The sequence below is a fragment of the Marmota marmota genome, unplaced genomic scaffold (assembly GCF_001458135.2).
Source record: "Marmota marmota marmota unplaced genomic scaffold, marMar, whole genome shotgun sequence".
NCBI lineage: Eukaryota > Metazoa > Chordata > Mammalia > Rodentia > Sciuridae > Marmota > Marmota marmota.
Genome location: NW_026000026.1, coordinates 22,417,990 through 22,435,396, shown reverse-complemented (window position 1 = coordinate 22,435,396; position 17,407 = coordinate 22,417,990). Strand labels below are relative to the sequence as shown.

The following is a 17,407-nucleotide window of genomic DNA, read 5'->3' as shown; positions in this document are numbered from 1 at the left end:
GCTTGGGACCTAACCAGGGCTTCCCGTTAGAACCCTTTCGACACGTGGAAAACTGTGGCCCAGAGACTTTCCCATAGTCCAGGGACCCAGCGATGGTAACCACCAGTCAGTTCATCAGGTCATGTATTGGGGAGTTTCAATGTAAGACTGTAGCAAGGAGAAGCAGAAAACAAGGGCAAAGAATGGTCTTTTAATCAGCTTTTTCATTGCTGTGACTAATAGACCTGACAAGAACAGTTTTATTGGGGGCTCATGATTTCAGAGGTCTCAGTTCATAGACAGCTAGCTCCATTCCTCAGGGTTGGACGTGAGGCTGAACATCATGGCAGAAGAGTGTGGTGAAGGGAAGTGGTTCACATAATGATCAGGAAGCAGAGAGACTCCACTTGCCAGATATAAAATATATACCCCAAAGGCACACCCTAGTGACCCACCTCCTCCAGCCATACCCTACCTGCCTTTAATTACCCCTCAGTTATCCCATCACGGGATTAATTCACTGGGTTAAGCCTCTCATAACCCAAAGCCTTCTTGCATTGCCTCACACATGAGCTTTTGGGGGACACCTCACATTCAAACCATAACAAATGGTAATGACAAAATTTCTGGTGTCTGGCCTAATATCCAGATGATGTAATCATCCAAGAACTGTGTCATGTTGGACATGATTTGATTGGGCATGATTTAATCCTCCTTGTGGACACGAAGTCTCATCTATAAATAGGAGATGACCACACCAGCTATAGTGAGCCAGTTTTGGGGGGCACCCTTGTTAACAGGATTGTAAATTTCCCTTGGGATCCCCTGTCTACCATCTTAGCTTATGTGGTTTATGAAGAGAGTTGGTCTCCCACCCTAATCTCCCAGGGAGGATCACAATGTGTATATCCCACTCCCCACCTGCAGTCAGTGACCCAGGGTAAGTTAGGCCCATGGGACCACTTTCTTTTCTTCTGGTGTGATACAGGGAGACTTGAGGTCACTGCAGCAACCATTCTTAAGGGAAAATTTGACTGCAAATGACCTATCCCCCAGGGTATGGCAGAGCTGGGGGGTGGGCAGAAACAACCAGTTTTGGTGGTGTCATTTGAACCCTGTTGACAAACTGTCCCTGAAGCTAGCCAGTCAAACTAGTAAGTAAATTCTATTTTTGCTTAAGCCAGGCATGCTTAGTCTAAGGGTTGGTATAGAATAAAAATGCTAATGAAACAGTAGAGTGCTTAGACGCCATGGAATGCAGAAACCATATAGGTGAGTGGGACCCAACCAGGGAGGAACAGCAGCAGCAAGCAGTCTTCAGGGCCCCCTTGCCCTGAGCCTCCTGCCAGATCCCCTTCTGACAGGACGTGGGTAGTCTTTATCCCTGTGCATTCTAGCAAACCCTCAGCACCTGAGGTCACCCAAGAACATTTCTGTCCTGTCACCTGCAGGAACCAGCCTTGCACAGCACATAATCGAGGGCCCATGGATGTGATAAAGTTTATTGAAAGCACTGAACCCTGGGATAGCTCATATGGGCAGGAAGGATTCCCAGAGCGGGAGTTAAAGGGCTGCTACGGTGAGATGAGTGTCCCAGGTCAGTTAGTCTGAGGGTTTGTGGAGGGGGCTGAAGATGACCTCGCTGATCTGGCCAGGGATGGTGTAGAAAACCAGAAGAAGGAAGACGGTGAGGAGCGCCAGCACCAGCAGCAGCACCAGGATGCGCCAGTATCGGCGCAGGATGAAGAAGACGAAGGTCTTCAGTGGGTTCACGAACCAGTTGAAGGAGGTTTTGGGGCGGCTATTGAAGGGAGGGTGGAGTCAGGATGACCGGGAAGCCCCTGCCGGTGGCCCCCACCGCCCTCTCTCTGACTCTGGCTGCCTGGCTCCCACTCACTTGGGCTTCTCCAAGGGCTCTGGCTCCTTCCTCCCCTTGCCCACTGGCCTCTTCTCAGCCTCCTCCACTGTCAGCAGTTCAAACTCGGCTTCCACCTTCCCCTAGGGGAAAAAAAAATACTCCTGCATCATTGGGAGAAAGGCCAAACCCTCAGCCAGGCCTGGGTCACTGCCCTGATGCACCCACTGTAAGGATGTGGACATTGCCACCCGTGTCTGTGAACTCCAGGTCTTCCGGCCGGCCCTTCCTCCTCTTCTGCTTCCTCCTCTTCTTGCTGGCTTGAGCCTCCCGATCCTCACGCTCTAGATCCTCTGCCTCCCGCAGCTTCACTACAGGCCACCAGCCCCGCAAGCGGCGACAGCGGAACAGATTGCACCTTGGCCCAGCCCCATCTTGGGCCAACCGCACTGAGCAGTGCTCAGGGTCCCGGGCTCCCCGCACCATGTCTGGCAGTTGCAGCTCCAGCGATCCTGCAGGAGCAGAGCCCCTGGGTTAGCAGGAGACTCAAGTGTAACTGGATTAGGGATGAGGCAGCAGCATACCAGGCTGGAAGTTGGGGCATCAAAAGGTGGGATGTGGTGGTCAGGTCCACAGCTTTGGATCACAGTTCAACTACCATCCTGTGGTCAGATCCCAGCAGAAGAGGGCCATGGACTGGGATCAGATTACCAAAGCAAGAACCATGGGGTTGGAGTCCGGGGGACTTTAGCTAGGGTCATATCAGAGGATTGAGGCAGGGACTATGGGTACTGCAGTCAGAACTTATTGTGGTCAGGGCTTAATGGACTCAGTAATTAGGCCATAAAACAAAGGTTCAGTTCTGGGGTCTGAAATCCCAGGACTCAGGGCTGGGTTCAAATAGGGAACCAGGGGAGGAGGGTGGTAAGGTGGGGGGGAGGGGCAGACAAGAGCAAGGAGGGCAGAAATCAGGAGTAGGGCCTGAGGCTGTGGAAGGCTGAGCAATACCTAGGAAGTCGTTGGCTGAGATGCGGTCATAGTCCCAGACCTGCAGGACCAGCACTGCCGGCTGCCGGAACTCAGCTTCCTCCAGAGCGAAGGGTCCAGGACGACGCCGGACGCTCACCTCCCTCTCCGTGGGCAGGTAGTCAAAGCGGAACACGAAGCGCCAGTTGAAGTTCCCCTCCCCAGTTAGGGAGTTGAAGTGAACATCTGTCTCCTGTTTATCATGCTCCAGCCCCTTCACCCAGCTGGAGCCAGGGGAAGGGACAGGTTAGGGTAGCTGGGCATCCAGGGTGGGGCCACTCCCAGAACTCAGCTCCTCATCCAGCTCTAGGCACACAGAGGGCCTGGGGCAGAGCACTGAATTCAGCCAGTACAATTGCTATGTGCAGTCCCCGCCTTGGGCACAGCCATTTGGACTTCCCTGTCTGCACACCTACCTTTTCACATAAATGTCACTTGACATCTCTCCAGTCAGTGGATTCACATCATCCAGAACCACATCTTCTGTGTTCCAGATGACAACTCTGAGCTCATAGCTGGGGGATGTATTGGGGGACAGTTTTCAGACTCTTAAAACCTTTTAAAAGGTTCTAGGAGGGACTGCAGGAAGTAGGAAGGGCCTGGACCAGGGCCACTGACATTCACTGGGCACCTGGTGTGTGCCTGGCTGGATAATGAGGATGCCTGTGGTCCCGTGAAGGCACAGCCTAGTTACCACTGACTACCCCAGCCAGCCATAGCCAATGGCACCAGGAATGCTCTCCTGACCCAAGACAATGCAAGGAGGCTCTTCTTCCTATAAATTTGGAGTCCAGTCTCTGACACTATGTTGGGCAGTGTGGCATCAGATGCAGAGTTGAAATGACTGCAAACCAAAATGATGTGCAAGTTGAAACTTTCAAGTGCAGAAAAGTGGTGAGTAAGCACAGCAGAGGAAGCCAGATGCAGAGAAAATTTGGAAGAATGGGAGACAGTGGGAATGAGAGCCTGAAGTCCCAAGGGGCAGAGGAAGGGCTGCAACATTCTGGATCCTGCTTTCCTGTGGTCCTGTCTGGGCCTGTCATGGTGTTGCCTGGATAGTTGTTCTCCTTGACCAGCATCAATTTCCCCTTGTTTGTTGATAGCACCCTGATTTTCTGCTGGTGACTCCCACCCCAGCCCTACTGCCAATCTATGTGATTCTGGTCCTGGCTCCAGGCCAGGGGACATCACATAGGACTGGCCAATTGGTGTATTATCCTCCCTGACCACAATAATAGCTTCCAGGGGTAGAATTTGACCCAAGCTGGTCTAATTAGAGGTGGCTCTAGGCTTTTGCTCTAACTTGGAAGAGATTAGTTTCTGCTCAAATGGCCTAGCTGTTAAGAGATAAGCCTGCAACTATCAGAAGTCACCTTGCCTTCAGATTGCCAAAGGCTCCCTGAGAGTGGCATCAAGGAAAGCAGATCCCAGAGGCAGAAAGTAACATATTGCTGACAACATTGATCATCTGGATCCAGCCCTGTCTGAATTGGATATATCCGATTCAGAGCTCCTCTCAGGATGGCACGGTGGGGCACACCTGTAATCCCAGCAGCTACTGAGGCAAGAGGATGGAAAGTTCAAAGGCTGGGGATATAACTCAGTTGGCAGAGTTCTTGTCTTGCATGCGCAAGGCCCTGGGTTCGATCCGCAACACCACCAAAAAAAAAAAAAAAGTAAAGTGACAGAAACCCAACTACTTACAATGGCTTATAGGAGAAAAGGTCAATTAATGACTCACCTACCAAAAAAAAAAAAAACTGTGGTCAACAGCCTCCACCTGCTTCAGAGAGGTTTTGGATTTTCAAAGGACCCTGGTATGAATAGATCAAGTTGTGCCTCCCCCACCCCTTGGGAGGAGGGACCATAACTTTCTCACCTGATTGGCTTCCGAGGCTTGATATCAACTGCAGGTGGAGCAGGCACATCGCTGGGGAAGATATCAATCCACATGTGAAGGGATCCCTGGGAGCACAGGACCAGGTTGGTGGGTATTGCTAGGGACCCCACCTCCTCTAACAGCCTATGGCATAGAGCTGTGCCTTACTCCAAGTGGATTGGGGGGCAGTCAGGCAGAAGGCAGATTCTGGGGTGCAGGATGAAGGTGGAGCCTGAAGTGGGGGTTCCAGGTCAAAATCAGGTTGGGGGTTAGGAGTTCAAGGATGAAGTCCCAGAAGTGGAAGACTGAAATCAGAAGTAGGATATGTTGTTCCAAAGGTCCAGATAGTGATCTGGGGTAGAGGCTGCATTGCCCAGATCTGAACCTTGGTAGCCCAGGGGTGGAGATCCTGCAGGATCAGAGTCAGAGATGGGGTCCAGGGATCCAGAGTCAAGAGGCAGTGGAAGTGCTCAGGTAAAGGTCTTGGGGAAAGGGTGAATCAAGTGGAAATCCTAAAATTCTGGGAGTCCTGTAGTCTTGGGAATGTTGGGCACCCCCTCACCTGCAGCAGTCCTGGGCTGCGGGGATGGTAGAGGGGCCGTGTTTCCACATGCTCAGGCACGAGCTGGATGCCAAGCCCCGGCATCTCCTGCCAACACCGTAGTACAAGCAATGCCTGGGCCTCCTCAGAGGCTTCACTTGCCACCTTGGGACCACTGCCACCTGGAACAAGAGGTGTGTGAGCTTGGGCTCTGCACAGTTCCCCACTATCCTCCTTTCTTCCCCCAGCCCTCCACAGCACTAAGATGGGGCCACACTGCACTGGATGGAGCCCAGGATGGGATGGCAGGACCACAGAGCACAAATCGTGTATGTGTAGGGCAGGGGATGGCAGGGGGACAAAGGCACAGGAGAGGCTGTAGCCTTTGCTCAGATCCTTTGTAGAGAACAGACCACTGGTTATTTATGAGGCATGAGCTCAATTCCACAGCAACATGCCATTGTATGGATGCTCTGTGTTCTGGGAAGTTGATGAACTGTGGCTCTGTGGGGTCCATTTAAAGACCATTGTACTTCATCCTAAATCAACTAAATTAATATTCTCTGCCTGCTGCCTTCAGCAAGCTTTGGGGGAACACACTATATTGGTACCTGGTGTCCCTATTCCTTGTTCTACCTCCATCTTGCTCCCTTTGGCCTGTCCAGCAGAGAGGGGCTGGTACCTGGAGGCAGAGTCTCGGGCGGTGTCAGAAAGACTTTGCTGCCCACCTTGACAGCCCCGGCTCGGTATTCAGGAGCAGGAAGGCCACAGCGTTGGCACAGCCCTGCTAGGATCTGTGAAGGCCGGAATGCATCGCGCCAGGCATTGTACCCATCCCTGAGACAGGAAAGGAAGATGCCTTAGCTGGAGCCAGCACATGGACACAGTTGGGCACAGGAGTAGCAATGAGGACCCTTGAAGGATCCAGTTTTGGAACCCAAACTGGGTTCCAGCTCAGTGACAGAGCACTTGCCTAGCACGTATGAGGCACTGGGTTCGATTTTCAGCACCACATAAAAATATATAAATAAAATAAAGGTATTGTGTCCATCTACAACTAAAAAACAGATTATTTTTTTAAAAGAAGAACCCCAATGGGAGACAGCTTAGTCTTCATCTACGATTAGGATGAAAATCAAAGACGTCAAGGTGCTTCTATGAAAGAGATACTGATATGTCCGTTTAGCAGATGAGGAAACTGAGGCTCAAAGAGGTATTAGTTACAGGATGCCAACAACCAAGCCCAAGTCTTGGCCACTGAACTATGTCTTGGAGGGGTTGGGCAGTTCCCATTCTATGGAGTCCTAGGATTTGAGATGAATGGGAATGTAAGTTTGAACATGTTTGGTCAGAGATTTAGAACAGCTCCTGAGGGCCCTGTGAGACTCACACGTCATACTGGGAAGCCAGCCCACAGTTTGCTCTGTGGTGGCTATAGAATCGATTCTCCAGATCAATGTGGGTCTCCCCGATGAGGTCATCAGAACCCACGAGGTCACGATCAAACACAGCCACGGTCAATTCTGGCTCAGCCGGGAGAGAGATGCTTAGCTCCAGGACCCTGGCCAGGAGGGAAAGTGGCTAATGACACCTCTATGTCCTCAGAAGTAGTCTGGAGTGTGGGTGTCCCTTCCCATGCCATCATCAACCAGCTACTGGGTGAGAGCCCTTGGGCCACAGGTTGGATGGCCAAGGTGCTTGCCCATTCCCAGCCCAGGGCCCAGCCTCACTCTCCAAAGATGGGGTTGAGCTGCTTGGGGATGTAGCGCTCCTTGGTGTCTTGCCGCTCCTTGCCAGTGCTCACTACCACATAGGGGTCTGCTTTGCCATTGGGGTCTGCAGGAGCCAGATTGGTAGCCTAGAGGGAGAGGATGAAGTGGGATTGGAATAAGCATCACTGTCATAGCCCAAACCCTTATTGGACCTAACCTCAGAATAAGTGTAAACAGAAAGTGGCCAAGAAGAGATCTGAGAGCTATGACAAGATGATTTACCTTTTCAATTTGGTTATGAAATACTGAAGACACAAACAGGTATAATGAAAAATATAATGAAACAGGATATACTTGGAAAGATCATTTGGAACTCAACTATTCCACTGGTAACTTTCCATACTGAGAGATTTTTGTTTCATGATGAGCATATTTTACTTTTTATTTATTTTTTTTTAAAGAGAGAGAGAGAGAGAGAGAGAGAGAGAGAGATTTTTTTTTTAATATTTATTTTTTAGTTTTCGGCGGACACAACATCTTTGTATGTGGTGCTGAGGATCAAACCCCGGGCCGCACGCATGCCAGGCGAGCGCGCTACCCATTGAGCCACATCCCCAGACCTACTTTTTAAATTAAGTATTTTAACTAAATTTTTACAACAATACATTGAGCTTGTGCATGCTCAGCTTAATAGATAAGACATTAACAATAAATTGAAAGCCCCTAAATAGGCTTACCTGATTTAGTCCCTTCTCATCCCTGAAGTCACCTGAACGCTCTCTTTCTTTCTCTCTCTTTTTTTTTTTTTTGGCACTGGAGATTGAACTCAGGGGCATCCAATCACTGAGCCTCATCCCCAGCCCTGATTTGTATTTATTTAGAGACAGGGTCTTACTGAGTTGCTTAGCACCTGGCTTTCTGCTGAGGCTGCCCTTGAACTCATGATCCTCCTGTCTCAGCCTCCCAAGCCGCTGGGATTACAGGCATGCACCAATGCGCCCGGCTCACCTGAACTCTTAGGTTAATCACTCTCAGGTGTGTTTATACTTTTATTCCATATATGTGTATCCCAATATGATATATACATATATATGTATATGTATATATATATATATATATATATATATATACACATATATATAAGCAAGTTTTAAAAATGTGCGTTTTAAACTTACACTGAGGTTTTTTAAATTTTTTTTTAATATTTATTTTTTTTTTAGGTGTAGTTGGACACAATGCCTTTATTTTATTTACTTGTTTTTATATGGTGCTGAGATCGAATCCAGGGCCTCGCACATGCTAGGCGAGCGCTCAATCGCTGAGCTACAACTCCAGCCCTACACTGAGGTTTTAATTATTAATATTTCATTTTTAAATTATTAATATTTAATTTTTTTCTCCAAAGGTTTTCTTTGTTTTGTGGTGCTGGTATTGAACCTAGGGCCTTGCACATGGTCTATCACTGTACTGCACCCCCAGACTCCCAAATTTCTATCTGTTCCTTCAAGTTTGCTGTTTACTTTTGATAGTCTTCTTGTACCTTATTCATTTTAAATTAAATCGTGTTTTTCCTTAAATACTTCATACCTTGTAATTTTATATTCTCAATCTCTTTATTCCGATATCTGTGACCCTGGCCTCTGAATCTGTTATTTTTGCGAATTCTCACTCATGGTGATTTATGTCTTGGTATTTGGTATTCTTATCATGATTCTTATTTGGGTTAGCTCATTCTAGGAGCTAATTTGATCTTCCAGAGAGGGTTTGCTTTTGCTTCTGCCAGTTTCCTGAACAAACTACCAGCTTGCAACCACTTTCAATTCAAATCCTCCAACTGGGATTTGGCAATGACGTGGAGTGTGGAACTTGTGTCCCAAACTGCAACACAGTGGTCATAAATGCTCAGGAGAGATTTTCCCCTCTAGCCAGTGCCAAAATTAAGACACTAAGTCCCTTCTGACTGGCAGGTTCATGTTTTTTCATCCTTATGTTGAGGGGGTAGCCTTTAAGGTGCTCACCTCAGAGGGGCCCTTCTGCCCAATTCTTCACCCTAGGAAATCCCTGGGCCTTCTCTCCTGCCTGTCCTGACTGCATGGCCATCCACAGGGATGTTCAAGGTCAGCAGTCTCTGGCAGGTGAAAGCCTCCTTTAGCACTCACTTTGCCCCCTAAGTTTCTTAACACCATGTTCTCAATTTCCATTGTTTTTGTAAGCTTGTTTTGTTTTTGTTTTGTTTTGTTGGTACTGGAGATTAAACCCAGGGGTGTTGCACCACTGAGCCACGTACTCAGCCTTTTTTATTTTGAGATAGGTTCTTGCTAAATTGCTTAGGGTCTTGCCAAGTTGCTGAGGCTGGCCTCCAACTTGCCATTCCCCTGCCTCAGCATTCCAAGTCACTGGAATTATAGGCGCACACCACCACACCCAGTTAACATTCCATATTCTTTAAAAAAAAATTATAGTTGTAGATGGACAGCATGCCTTTATCTTTAAAAAAAATTATTTTCTTTAGGTGTAGATGGACGCAAATGTGTCCACAAAAGATGCCTTTATTTGTATGTGGTGCTGAGGATCAAACCCGGGTCCCGCCCGTGCTAGGTGAGTGCTCTACCGCTAAGCCACAATCCCAGCCCCAACATGCCTTTATCTTATTTGTTTATTTTTATGAGGTGCTAAAGATTGAACCTAGTGCCTCACACATACTAGGCAAGCGCTCTGCCACTTGGAGCTGCGGCTCCAGCCCCAATTTCTGTATTCTTGACGCTCTGACATCTGGGGTTTACTGATGTTAAATTATTCTCCAACGTTGTTATAATAATATCTATTCAGTGGCAGGCAGAATAATGTCCCCCCCAAAGATATCTTCATATTAATCCCCTAGACTTTGAATGTGTTAGGTTACATCTCAAAAGGGACTTTGCAGGTTAGGGATCATGAGATTACCAGTGTCGACCCAATGGGTTCACAAAGGTCCATATATGAGAAAGAAAGAGGAGAGTCAGGGAGATCTGAGGACGCTCTACTGTTGGCTTTGAAGATGGAGGACGAGACCATGAGCCAAGACACACAGGTGTACTCTAGAGGCTCAGGAAAGCAATGTACAGATCCTTGCCTGGAGCTGTGTTCTTCATAATGTCAAAGGATACAAACAGCCCAAATATCTGTGGACTGGCAAATGGATAAACAAAGTGTAGCATGGGCACAGAGCGAAATACCAAGTTGTAAAAAGAAATGAAGTGCTGAGACATGCTACAACACTGTGAACTTTGAAAATTTACGCTGAGGGCAAGAATCCAGTTACAAAAGACCACGAACTGCATGACTGCATTTATAGGAAATGCCCAGAACAGGTACTTACATAAAAACAGGAAGTACCTTAGTGATGGCTTAGAGTTGGGGAGAATGGGGAGTTTGAGGAGGTGACAACTAAAAAGTACAGAGCTTTTTTTTATTTTTATTTTTTGGTACTGAGGATTGAACCCAGGGGTGCTTACCCACTGAGCCACATCTCCAGCCCTTTTTCTATTTTATATATAGAGAGGGTCTCACTGAGTTGCTTAAAGCCTTACTAAGTTGCTGAGGCTGGCCTTGAACTCATGATCCTCCTGCCTCAGCCTCTAGAGCCACTGGGATTACAGGAGTGTGCCACCAGGTTCAACCAGGGCTTCTTTTTGAGGTGTTGAACATGTTTTAAAATTGATTGCATAATTGCATGATTTGAGAATATATTAAAAAACAATTGAACTGTGCACTTTAGATAGGCAAATTGGATGGTATGTGAATTAAATCTCAATAAGGGCTGAGGTTGTTGCTCAGTGGTACAGTGCTTGCCTCACATGTGTGAGGCACTGGATTCGATTCTCAATACTGAATATAAATAAATGAATAAAATAAAGGTTCATCAGCAACTAAAATTTAAAAAAAAATCTTAATAAAGCTGTAACAAAAACATAAAATATCAAATCATTCAGCATATGACACAGGTCCCCTCTTCATATTTCATCCTTCCTTTCTAGAAGTAAAAGCTACCACCTTGATCTTTATAGTAATCATGCTCTTGCTTTTTCTTGTAATTGCATACCTACAGTTTAGCTTTGCCTGGTTCCTGCTGCCCTGATCCCTTTCTTTCTACCTCTTTTCCACTTACATTTTTTTATAGTTGTAAATGGACATAATGCCTTTATTTTTTATTTGTTTATTTTCGTGTGGTACGAAAGATTGAACCCAGTGCCTCACAAGTGCTCAGCAAGCGCTCTGCCACTGAGCTGTGGCCCCAGCCCCTTCCCTCACCTTCTTTAGGAACCAGTCTCTTTAGTTTCTGGTTAATCTTTCCTATATTTTTGTTGCACACATATTTTCCTGTATCCTCTTCTTTCTTAGATAGAGAGTAGTATCCTATATGCACTCTTTTGCACTCTGCTATTTTGACCTTACAGAAGATTCTGGAAATTACCCCATAGAGATGGTTCATTTTCTTTTTTCACAGCTGCCTAGTACTACATGGTGTGGACGTGTCATAGTTTATTTACACACTCTTCTATGCATGGGCATTAATAAGATTTCATTTTTAATAGTCCTTCATTTTTAGAAATGTTATTTTGTTATTCCCACAAATTGCTCTGTCACTTTTGATGGCCTCTTATTTTCTGCTTGTGAAATACTTTAAACAAGTGTTTTAAATTCTAATATTGGAAAATTCTAACATCCAAAGTTTTTAAATGTCTAATTCTCCTTTGTGTTGTTTCTTCTGATGATTTTTTCAGATACACTTTTTTCTTCTATATTTTATAATTTTTGTATTGTGAACCCACATTTGGAAATTTATATCTATGGAAACTATGAAGCTGTGTTTGGGATCACTTTGTGCCAATCTCTCAGTTTGAATTTTCTAGACTAAAAAGATCATTTAAATTCACGTTTTAACAATGTGAGGGCACAACTGTAATAAATTCTCAAGGAAGACTTTTTTTTTTCTATTTCCCCACCTGGAACAGAGGCTGAGATGGCCTGTAGACTTTACAGGCTCCTTTCCGGTGGCCCGGCTTCCTCTTGCCCACCTTCTACTGAGATCCTACTTCATGCCAGGTCTCGGTTCTGTTCCCCCACCTTTCACAGGCTGTAAGAACCCAAGGCCCAGGGTCCAGGTGTGGAGAAACTCCCCCAGGACAACCGGAGCTTCACGGCTTGTCTTCCATCCAGGATTCCCATTGCTTCTTCACTGTCCTTTCTTATGAGCTTAGCATTCATGTAGGCCTTTTAATTTTAAATTTAAATTTAAAATCTTTTTGCAGTGCTAGGGAAGGAACCTAGGATCTCAGCATCCAGGTGAAGACTACCACAGGCCACACCCCAACCCACAATCTTAGCATTCACTTCAAAGACTGTGTGTCTAGCATTTGTAGATGTACTACAAAAAGAATTTATCTCAGACCATCCGGTCTGCCAGTTGCTCAAAGCAGAAAGTCAAGGTGACTTCCATGACCAAGTCGAAATCCCACGAGTCTTAGATGATGGTAGAATATCTCTTTGAATGCTTAGTCAGAACCCAAAACAGATAAAACTACAGCATCTGCTCTGGTGACAGGGAGTGAGATGACACAGCAACCCACTCATTCCTTGTTACTCCCTGAGGATATCTTTCAGAAAAATTTAGGGGCCTGCTGACCTCTGCATGAAAACCACAGCAACAGAAGTAGCTATAGAGTATTTGGTAATAACTATTCTGAAGCTCAAGATTCAGAGCTACACTCCCAGGCCTTTGGACCAGAACTGGGAACCGGAGTCAGGAGCCCTACACTCTAAATTCTAGCTCTACAATAAACAAGTTTTGTAACCCTGGAGAGTCTCCTAATTTTGTGTCAAAGATTTCCTGTCTAAAAAATGAAGACATGTAAGGTGCAGTGGCACATGCCTGTAATCCCAGCTGCTTGGGAGGCTGAGGCAGGAGGATTACAAATTCAAAACCAGCCTCAGCAAAAGCAAGGCGCCAAGCAACTTTTCTCTGCTGTTGTTGGAGACACTCACCTTTACAACATACACTCTGACCAGGAGCTTGATGGGCCGATTCTGTGGGATGCCCCGGGAGATCTGGGGCTCAGCATATGACACTGCCTCTGACTCAGGATAAATGAGAAAGGAGCCCTGGAGTGGAGAGAGACCGAGAAGGCCCTGGTAAGAAAGTTTTCTTCCTGAATCCCTGTCTGTGCTCCCTGGTCCCCCTTTCCTTCCCCAAACATGCCTTGAACTTGCCCACAAGATGTCCAGACCCTTCTTCCCCTGCATCTCCATCCTGGCCCCCTTGCCCTCGGTAGAGGGGAAACACATTCAGCCAGTCTTCAAAGTGGTGAAACTCCTCCTCCAGGGAGCTAGTGTAGATCTGAAAGGGGAGGGCCTCAGAGACAGCCTGGCAACCAGAACCCAGGGGACTCCCCTCGTCCCAACACCCAGTCACCTTCAGGGTGGCGATTGCTCTTTTCTGAGATACAGAGCCTTTGACATCAGCCTCACCCTGGTCCTTGGCCTCCCCCTCCACAGAAATGAGGTTGGCCCCATCTAGAAACAGCAGAAGTGTCTCAGGTCAGGAATATCTGGTGGGGGGAGGGACAGATGGAGCAAAAGTGAAAACCTCAATCACTCACCGGAATCCCCAGGCTCATCCATTTCATCCTCATCAAGATTGGGCTGAAATCAAAGTGCAATTCAGAGACTCTTCCCTACCCTCTTCACTCCTTAGTCTACTCCTTTTCTGGGATAGTAAGGGGGGAAACTTGGTTCAAGTTCCAGCTTGTTAAGGCACTTCATTTTGGGGGTGGGGGGTACCAGGGATTGAATTCAGGAGCACTCAACCACTGAGCCACACTCCCAGCCTTTTTTTTTTTTTAGAGACAGGGTCTCACTGAGTAGCTTAGCACCTGGCTGTTGCTGAGGCTGGCTTTAAGCCTTGATCCTCCTGCCTCAGCCTCCTGAGCCACTAGAATATCAGGCATGTGCCACTGTACCCGGCAAGACACTTCTTTTTCAAAACTTATACTTATCATCTACTCCTGCACTAACAACACAGTTACCAGCAGCCACATGGTGCTACTAAGCATATGAAATGTGGCTCGTGTAAGCTGAGATGTGCTGAAGTATAAAATACACAGCAGGTTTTAAAGACTTGCTATAACATGAGAATGTAAAATAGCTCATTTTAATTTTTTTCCAGTACCAGAGATTGAACAGGGGTGCTTAACTACTGAGCCACATGCCCAATCCTTTTTATTTTTTATTTTTGAGACAGAGTCGCACTGAGTTGCTTAGGACCTCCCTAAGTTGCTGAGGCTGGCTCTGAACTTGCCATCCTCTTGCCTCAGCCTCTTGAGCCACTGGGATTACCAGTGTGTGCCACCATGCCCAGCTTCACCTGTTTCCTTTTACAGGGAAACACCTATTTCCTTTTCCTGTTCCTTTATTTTAATGTGATAAGTATAAAAGTTAAGATTACATATATGTCAGGTGCTGGGGATGTAGTTCAGTGGTAGAGTGCTTGCCTGGCATGCACGAGGCTCTGGGTTCAATCCTCAGTACTGCAGTAAATAAATAAAAAACAAATAAACAGGGCTGGGGATGTAGCTCAGCAGTAGAGCCCCCTGGGTTCTATTCCCAGTACCTGGGGGGAAAATGATTATACTTATGTCTTGCATTATATTTCTATTGGACAACAAAGCTCCAGATAATGAAGCTATAATAATCCCATCTTCTAAGATTGTGGTAAAGAAAAGATGACTATAATAAGAAGCTCTGAAAAACTACAGAGCTCCATGTTTGCTAAAATCATTCTTTTTTTTTTTTTTTTTGGTGAAGCCAGGGCCTCACACATACTAGGCAAGTGTCCTCCAGGTTTTTTGTTTTGTTTTGTTTTGTTTTGTTTTTGTGTGTGTGTGTGTTTGTGTGTTGGGGGTGATATTAATGGGGATTGAACTCAAGGGGCACTCAACCACTGAGCCACATCCCCAGCCCTATTTGGTGTTTTATTTAGAGACAAGGTCTCACTGAGTTGCTTAGTGCCTAGCTGTTGTTGAGGCTGGCTTTGAACGCGCAATCCTCCTAGGTAAGTGTACTCCATTGCTCCATTGCCCAGGCTGGCCTTGAACCTACAATCCTCCTGCCTCAGCCTCCCAAGTAGCTGCGACCCAGCTCCCACCCTGGGACCCTCCCTGTCCCACCTGCCCCTGGAGCTCCTGCAGTGAAGCGTAGTACTTGGACCACCAGTCGAGCTCTTCAGGATCCGGGATGTCCTCCTCCAGCTCCGGGCCTAGACTCAGGAGGCCTCCTAGGGGGAGCTTCTTCAGGGGAGCCTGAGGGAGAGAGGCCCCAGTCGCTCCAACCCAGCACCACCCAAGCCCTGCCAGCCCCTTGTCCTCCCTTCTCCAGCTGCTATCACCTTCAGGAGCCGTGTGGACCTCCCAGAGTCAGCCAAAAGGGAATCCAGGGCCTTCTGTCCTGAAAGCCGGGAAGTGGGACCACAGGAGGTCAGACAAATAAAAGTCACATCAGTGCCCCATTGGAGGGGCCATCTCTGCCAGGAACCAGGGGGGTTCTATCTCACAGTCCTAGCAGAGGGCCCCTTACCTTGAGGTTCCTTGGGTACCAGGTCTCCCGCCTCCTCCTCCTCTCCCTCCTCCTCAGAGGGATCCTGATGACCCTGAAGTATGAACCGCAGCATGTGGGGAACAATGTGGGACCCCACAAGGACTGTGCGGCCAAAGGCCCGGCGCTCAATCACCAGGATGCTGAGAGGGGGCTGCAGGTAAGGCTGCTCTGGCAAGTCCTGGGGAAGGGAAAGAGGAACTGTGTCTCCAGAGAACTGGGAAAAGGGAAAAGCAGCCCAGAGGCAGGCAGGAAAGAAGCAGGTCCACACCTGACCCCCAGGTCCAGCTCTACCACAGCCCCTCCAAGTCATCTCAGTTAAGTCGCTGCTTTCTGATTCTGTGTCCCATGTGAAAAAGCAACACAATCCCGGTTCAAAAGACTGTTGTAAACTGGGAGTAGTGGTCACTTCTGTGATCTCAGCCACTTGGGAGGCTGAGACAAGAGGATTGCAAGTTCAAGGCCAGACTGGGCAACTTAGCGAAACCCTGTCTCAAAATATAATAAAAAGGGCCGGACACAGTGGTGCACACCTGTAATCCCTGTGGCTCCAAAGGCTAAAGTAGGAGGATCACAAGTTCAAAGCCAGCCTCAGCAACTTAGTGAGGCCCTAGGCAACTCAGCGAGACCCTGTCTCCAATAAAATTCCAAAAAGGACTGGGAGTGTGGCTCAGTGGTTAAGTGCCCTTGGGTTCAATCCCTGGCCCAAAAAAAAAAAAAAAAAAAAAAAAGGGAGAGAGAGAAAAAAAAGAAAAAAATGTATATATACATTTATGTATAGTAAAAAAGGGCTGGGGAATAGAGTGCTTGCCTAATGTGCAGATTCCTAAATTCAATCACAGTATCACAAAAGAAAGAAAAGAAAAGAAAAAGACTATTGTAAATATCACATGACATAAAAGATACAAAAATACTTTCTGATAACACTACAAAGTGCTATCAGAAATACAGGGTTGTTGGGCTGGGATTGTGGCTCAGTGGTAGAGCGCCCCCCTAGCACAGGGGGGACCCGGGTTCCATCCTCAACAACTCATAAAAATAAAGGCATTGTGTTGTGTCCATCTACACCTAAAAAAATAAATAAACATTAAAAAACAAGAAATACAGGGTTGCTGTTGTTATTCTTACGTAAAGTACCAGTGCTTAATTTGCTAATATAGATTTAGAACCATTAAATTATATATGGCCTTTAACCCAGTAATTCTATATCTATCAATGGATCCTAAGGGAGGAAAAGATGCTAATTACAGTACTGGATGACTGACTTTATTTTTTACATATGTGACAATTATAGCACAAAGAAAAGATGAAAGAATGGAGCTCCACTGGAAAAAAAATTCTATATTTTACTGGAATTAAATTATTAATCTGAAATAGATTGTGAAAAATCAATATGTACATTGTTACCTCTAGAGCAACTACTAAATAAAAATCAATAAAGTAATTAAAGCAGTATACAAAGGAATATCTACTTAATGCAAGAGAAGGCAGTAAAGAAGCCCCCAAAACACACAAAGCATAGAAAACAAATTACAAAATAGTGGATGTAAGTAAATTGTACCAATAACAATAATAATGTTATTATATTAAACATGCCAATAAAAATATAGAACTTGACAACTGAATGGGAAAAAAAAAAAGATGCAACTCCATGCTAAGAGATACTCTCGAGAAAGTGAAAAGTGAAAGAATGGACAAAGATAAATCATGCAAACAGCAACCATAGACACCTGGAGTTGCTATATTATCAGAGAATATATACCTTAAGACAAAAGTTTTTACTAGAG

General features: G+C 46.4%; 1 protein-coding gene across 1 annotated transcript in view; it reads right to left on the bottom strand.

Annotated features, from left to right (window-relative positions):
* Nucleotides 1-1,112: 1,112 nt before the first annotated feature.
* The window catches only part of LOC107139659 (fer-1-like protein 4), a 39,833-nt gene continuing 23,538 nt past the window's right edge, over nt 1,113-17,407 (bottom strand). Inside the window, exons 29-45 of the mRNA XM_015482591.2 lie at nt 15,603-15,801; nt 15,415-15,473; nt 15,197-15,328; nt 13,631-13,673; nt 13,444-13,544; nt 13,231-13,368; nt 13,017-13,133; nt 7,011-7,138; nt 6,671-6,841; nt 5,963-6,117; nt 5,302-5,462; nt 4,740-4,825; nt 3,277-3,375; nt 2,843-3,084; nt 2,063-2,346; nt 1,877-1,977; nt 1,113-1,780 (exon numbers count right to left, since the gene is read on the bottom strand). Of these exons, the coding sequence (XP_015338077.1) occupies nt 1,582-1,780; nt 1,877-1,977; nt 2,063-2,346; nt 2,843-3,084; nt 3,277-3,375; nt 4,740-4,825; nt 5,302-5,462; nt 5,963-6,117; nt 6,671-6,841; nt 7,011-7,138; nt 13,017-13,133; nt 13,231-13,368; nt 13,444-13,544; nt 13,631-13,673; nt 15,197-15,328; nt 15,415-15,473; nt 15,603-15,801 (2,415 nt within the window). The 3' untranslated portion in view covers nt 1,113-1,581. The remainder of the gene's footprint in view (nt 1,781-1,876; nt 1,978-2,062; nt 2,347-2,842; nt 3,085-3,276; nt 3,376-4,739; nt 4,826-5,301; nt 5,463-5,962; nt 6,118-6,670; nt 6,842-7,010; nt 7,139-13,016; nt 13,134-13,230; nt 13,369-13,443; nt 13,545-13,630; nt 13,674-15,196; nt 15,329-15,414; nt 15,474-15,602; nt 15,802-17,407) is intronic.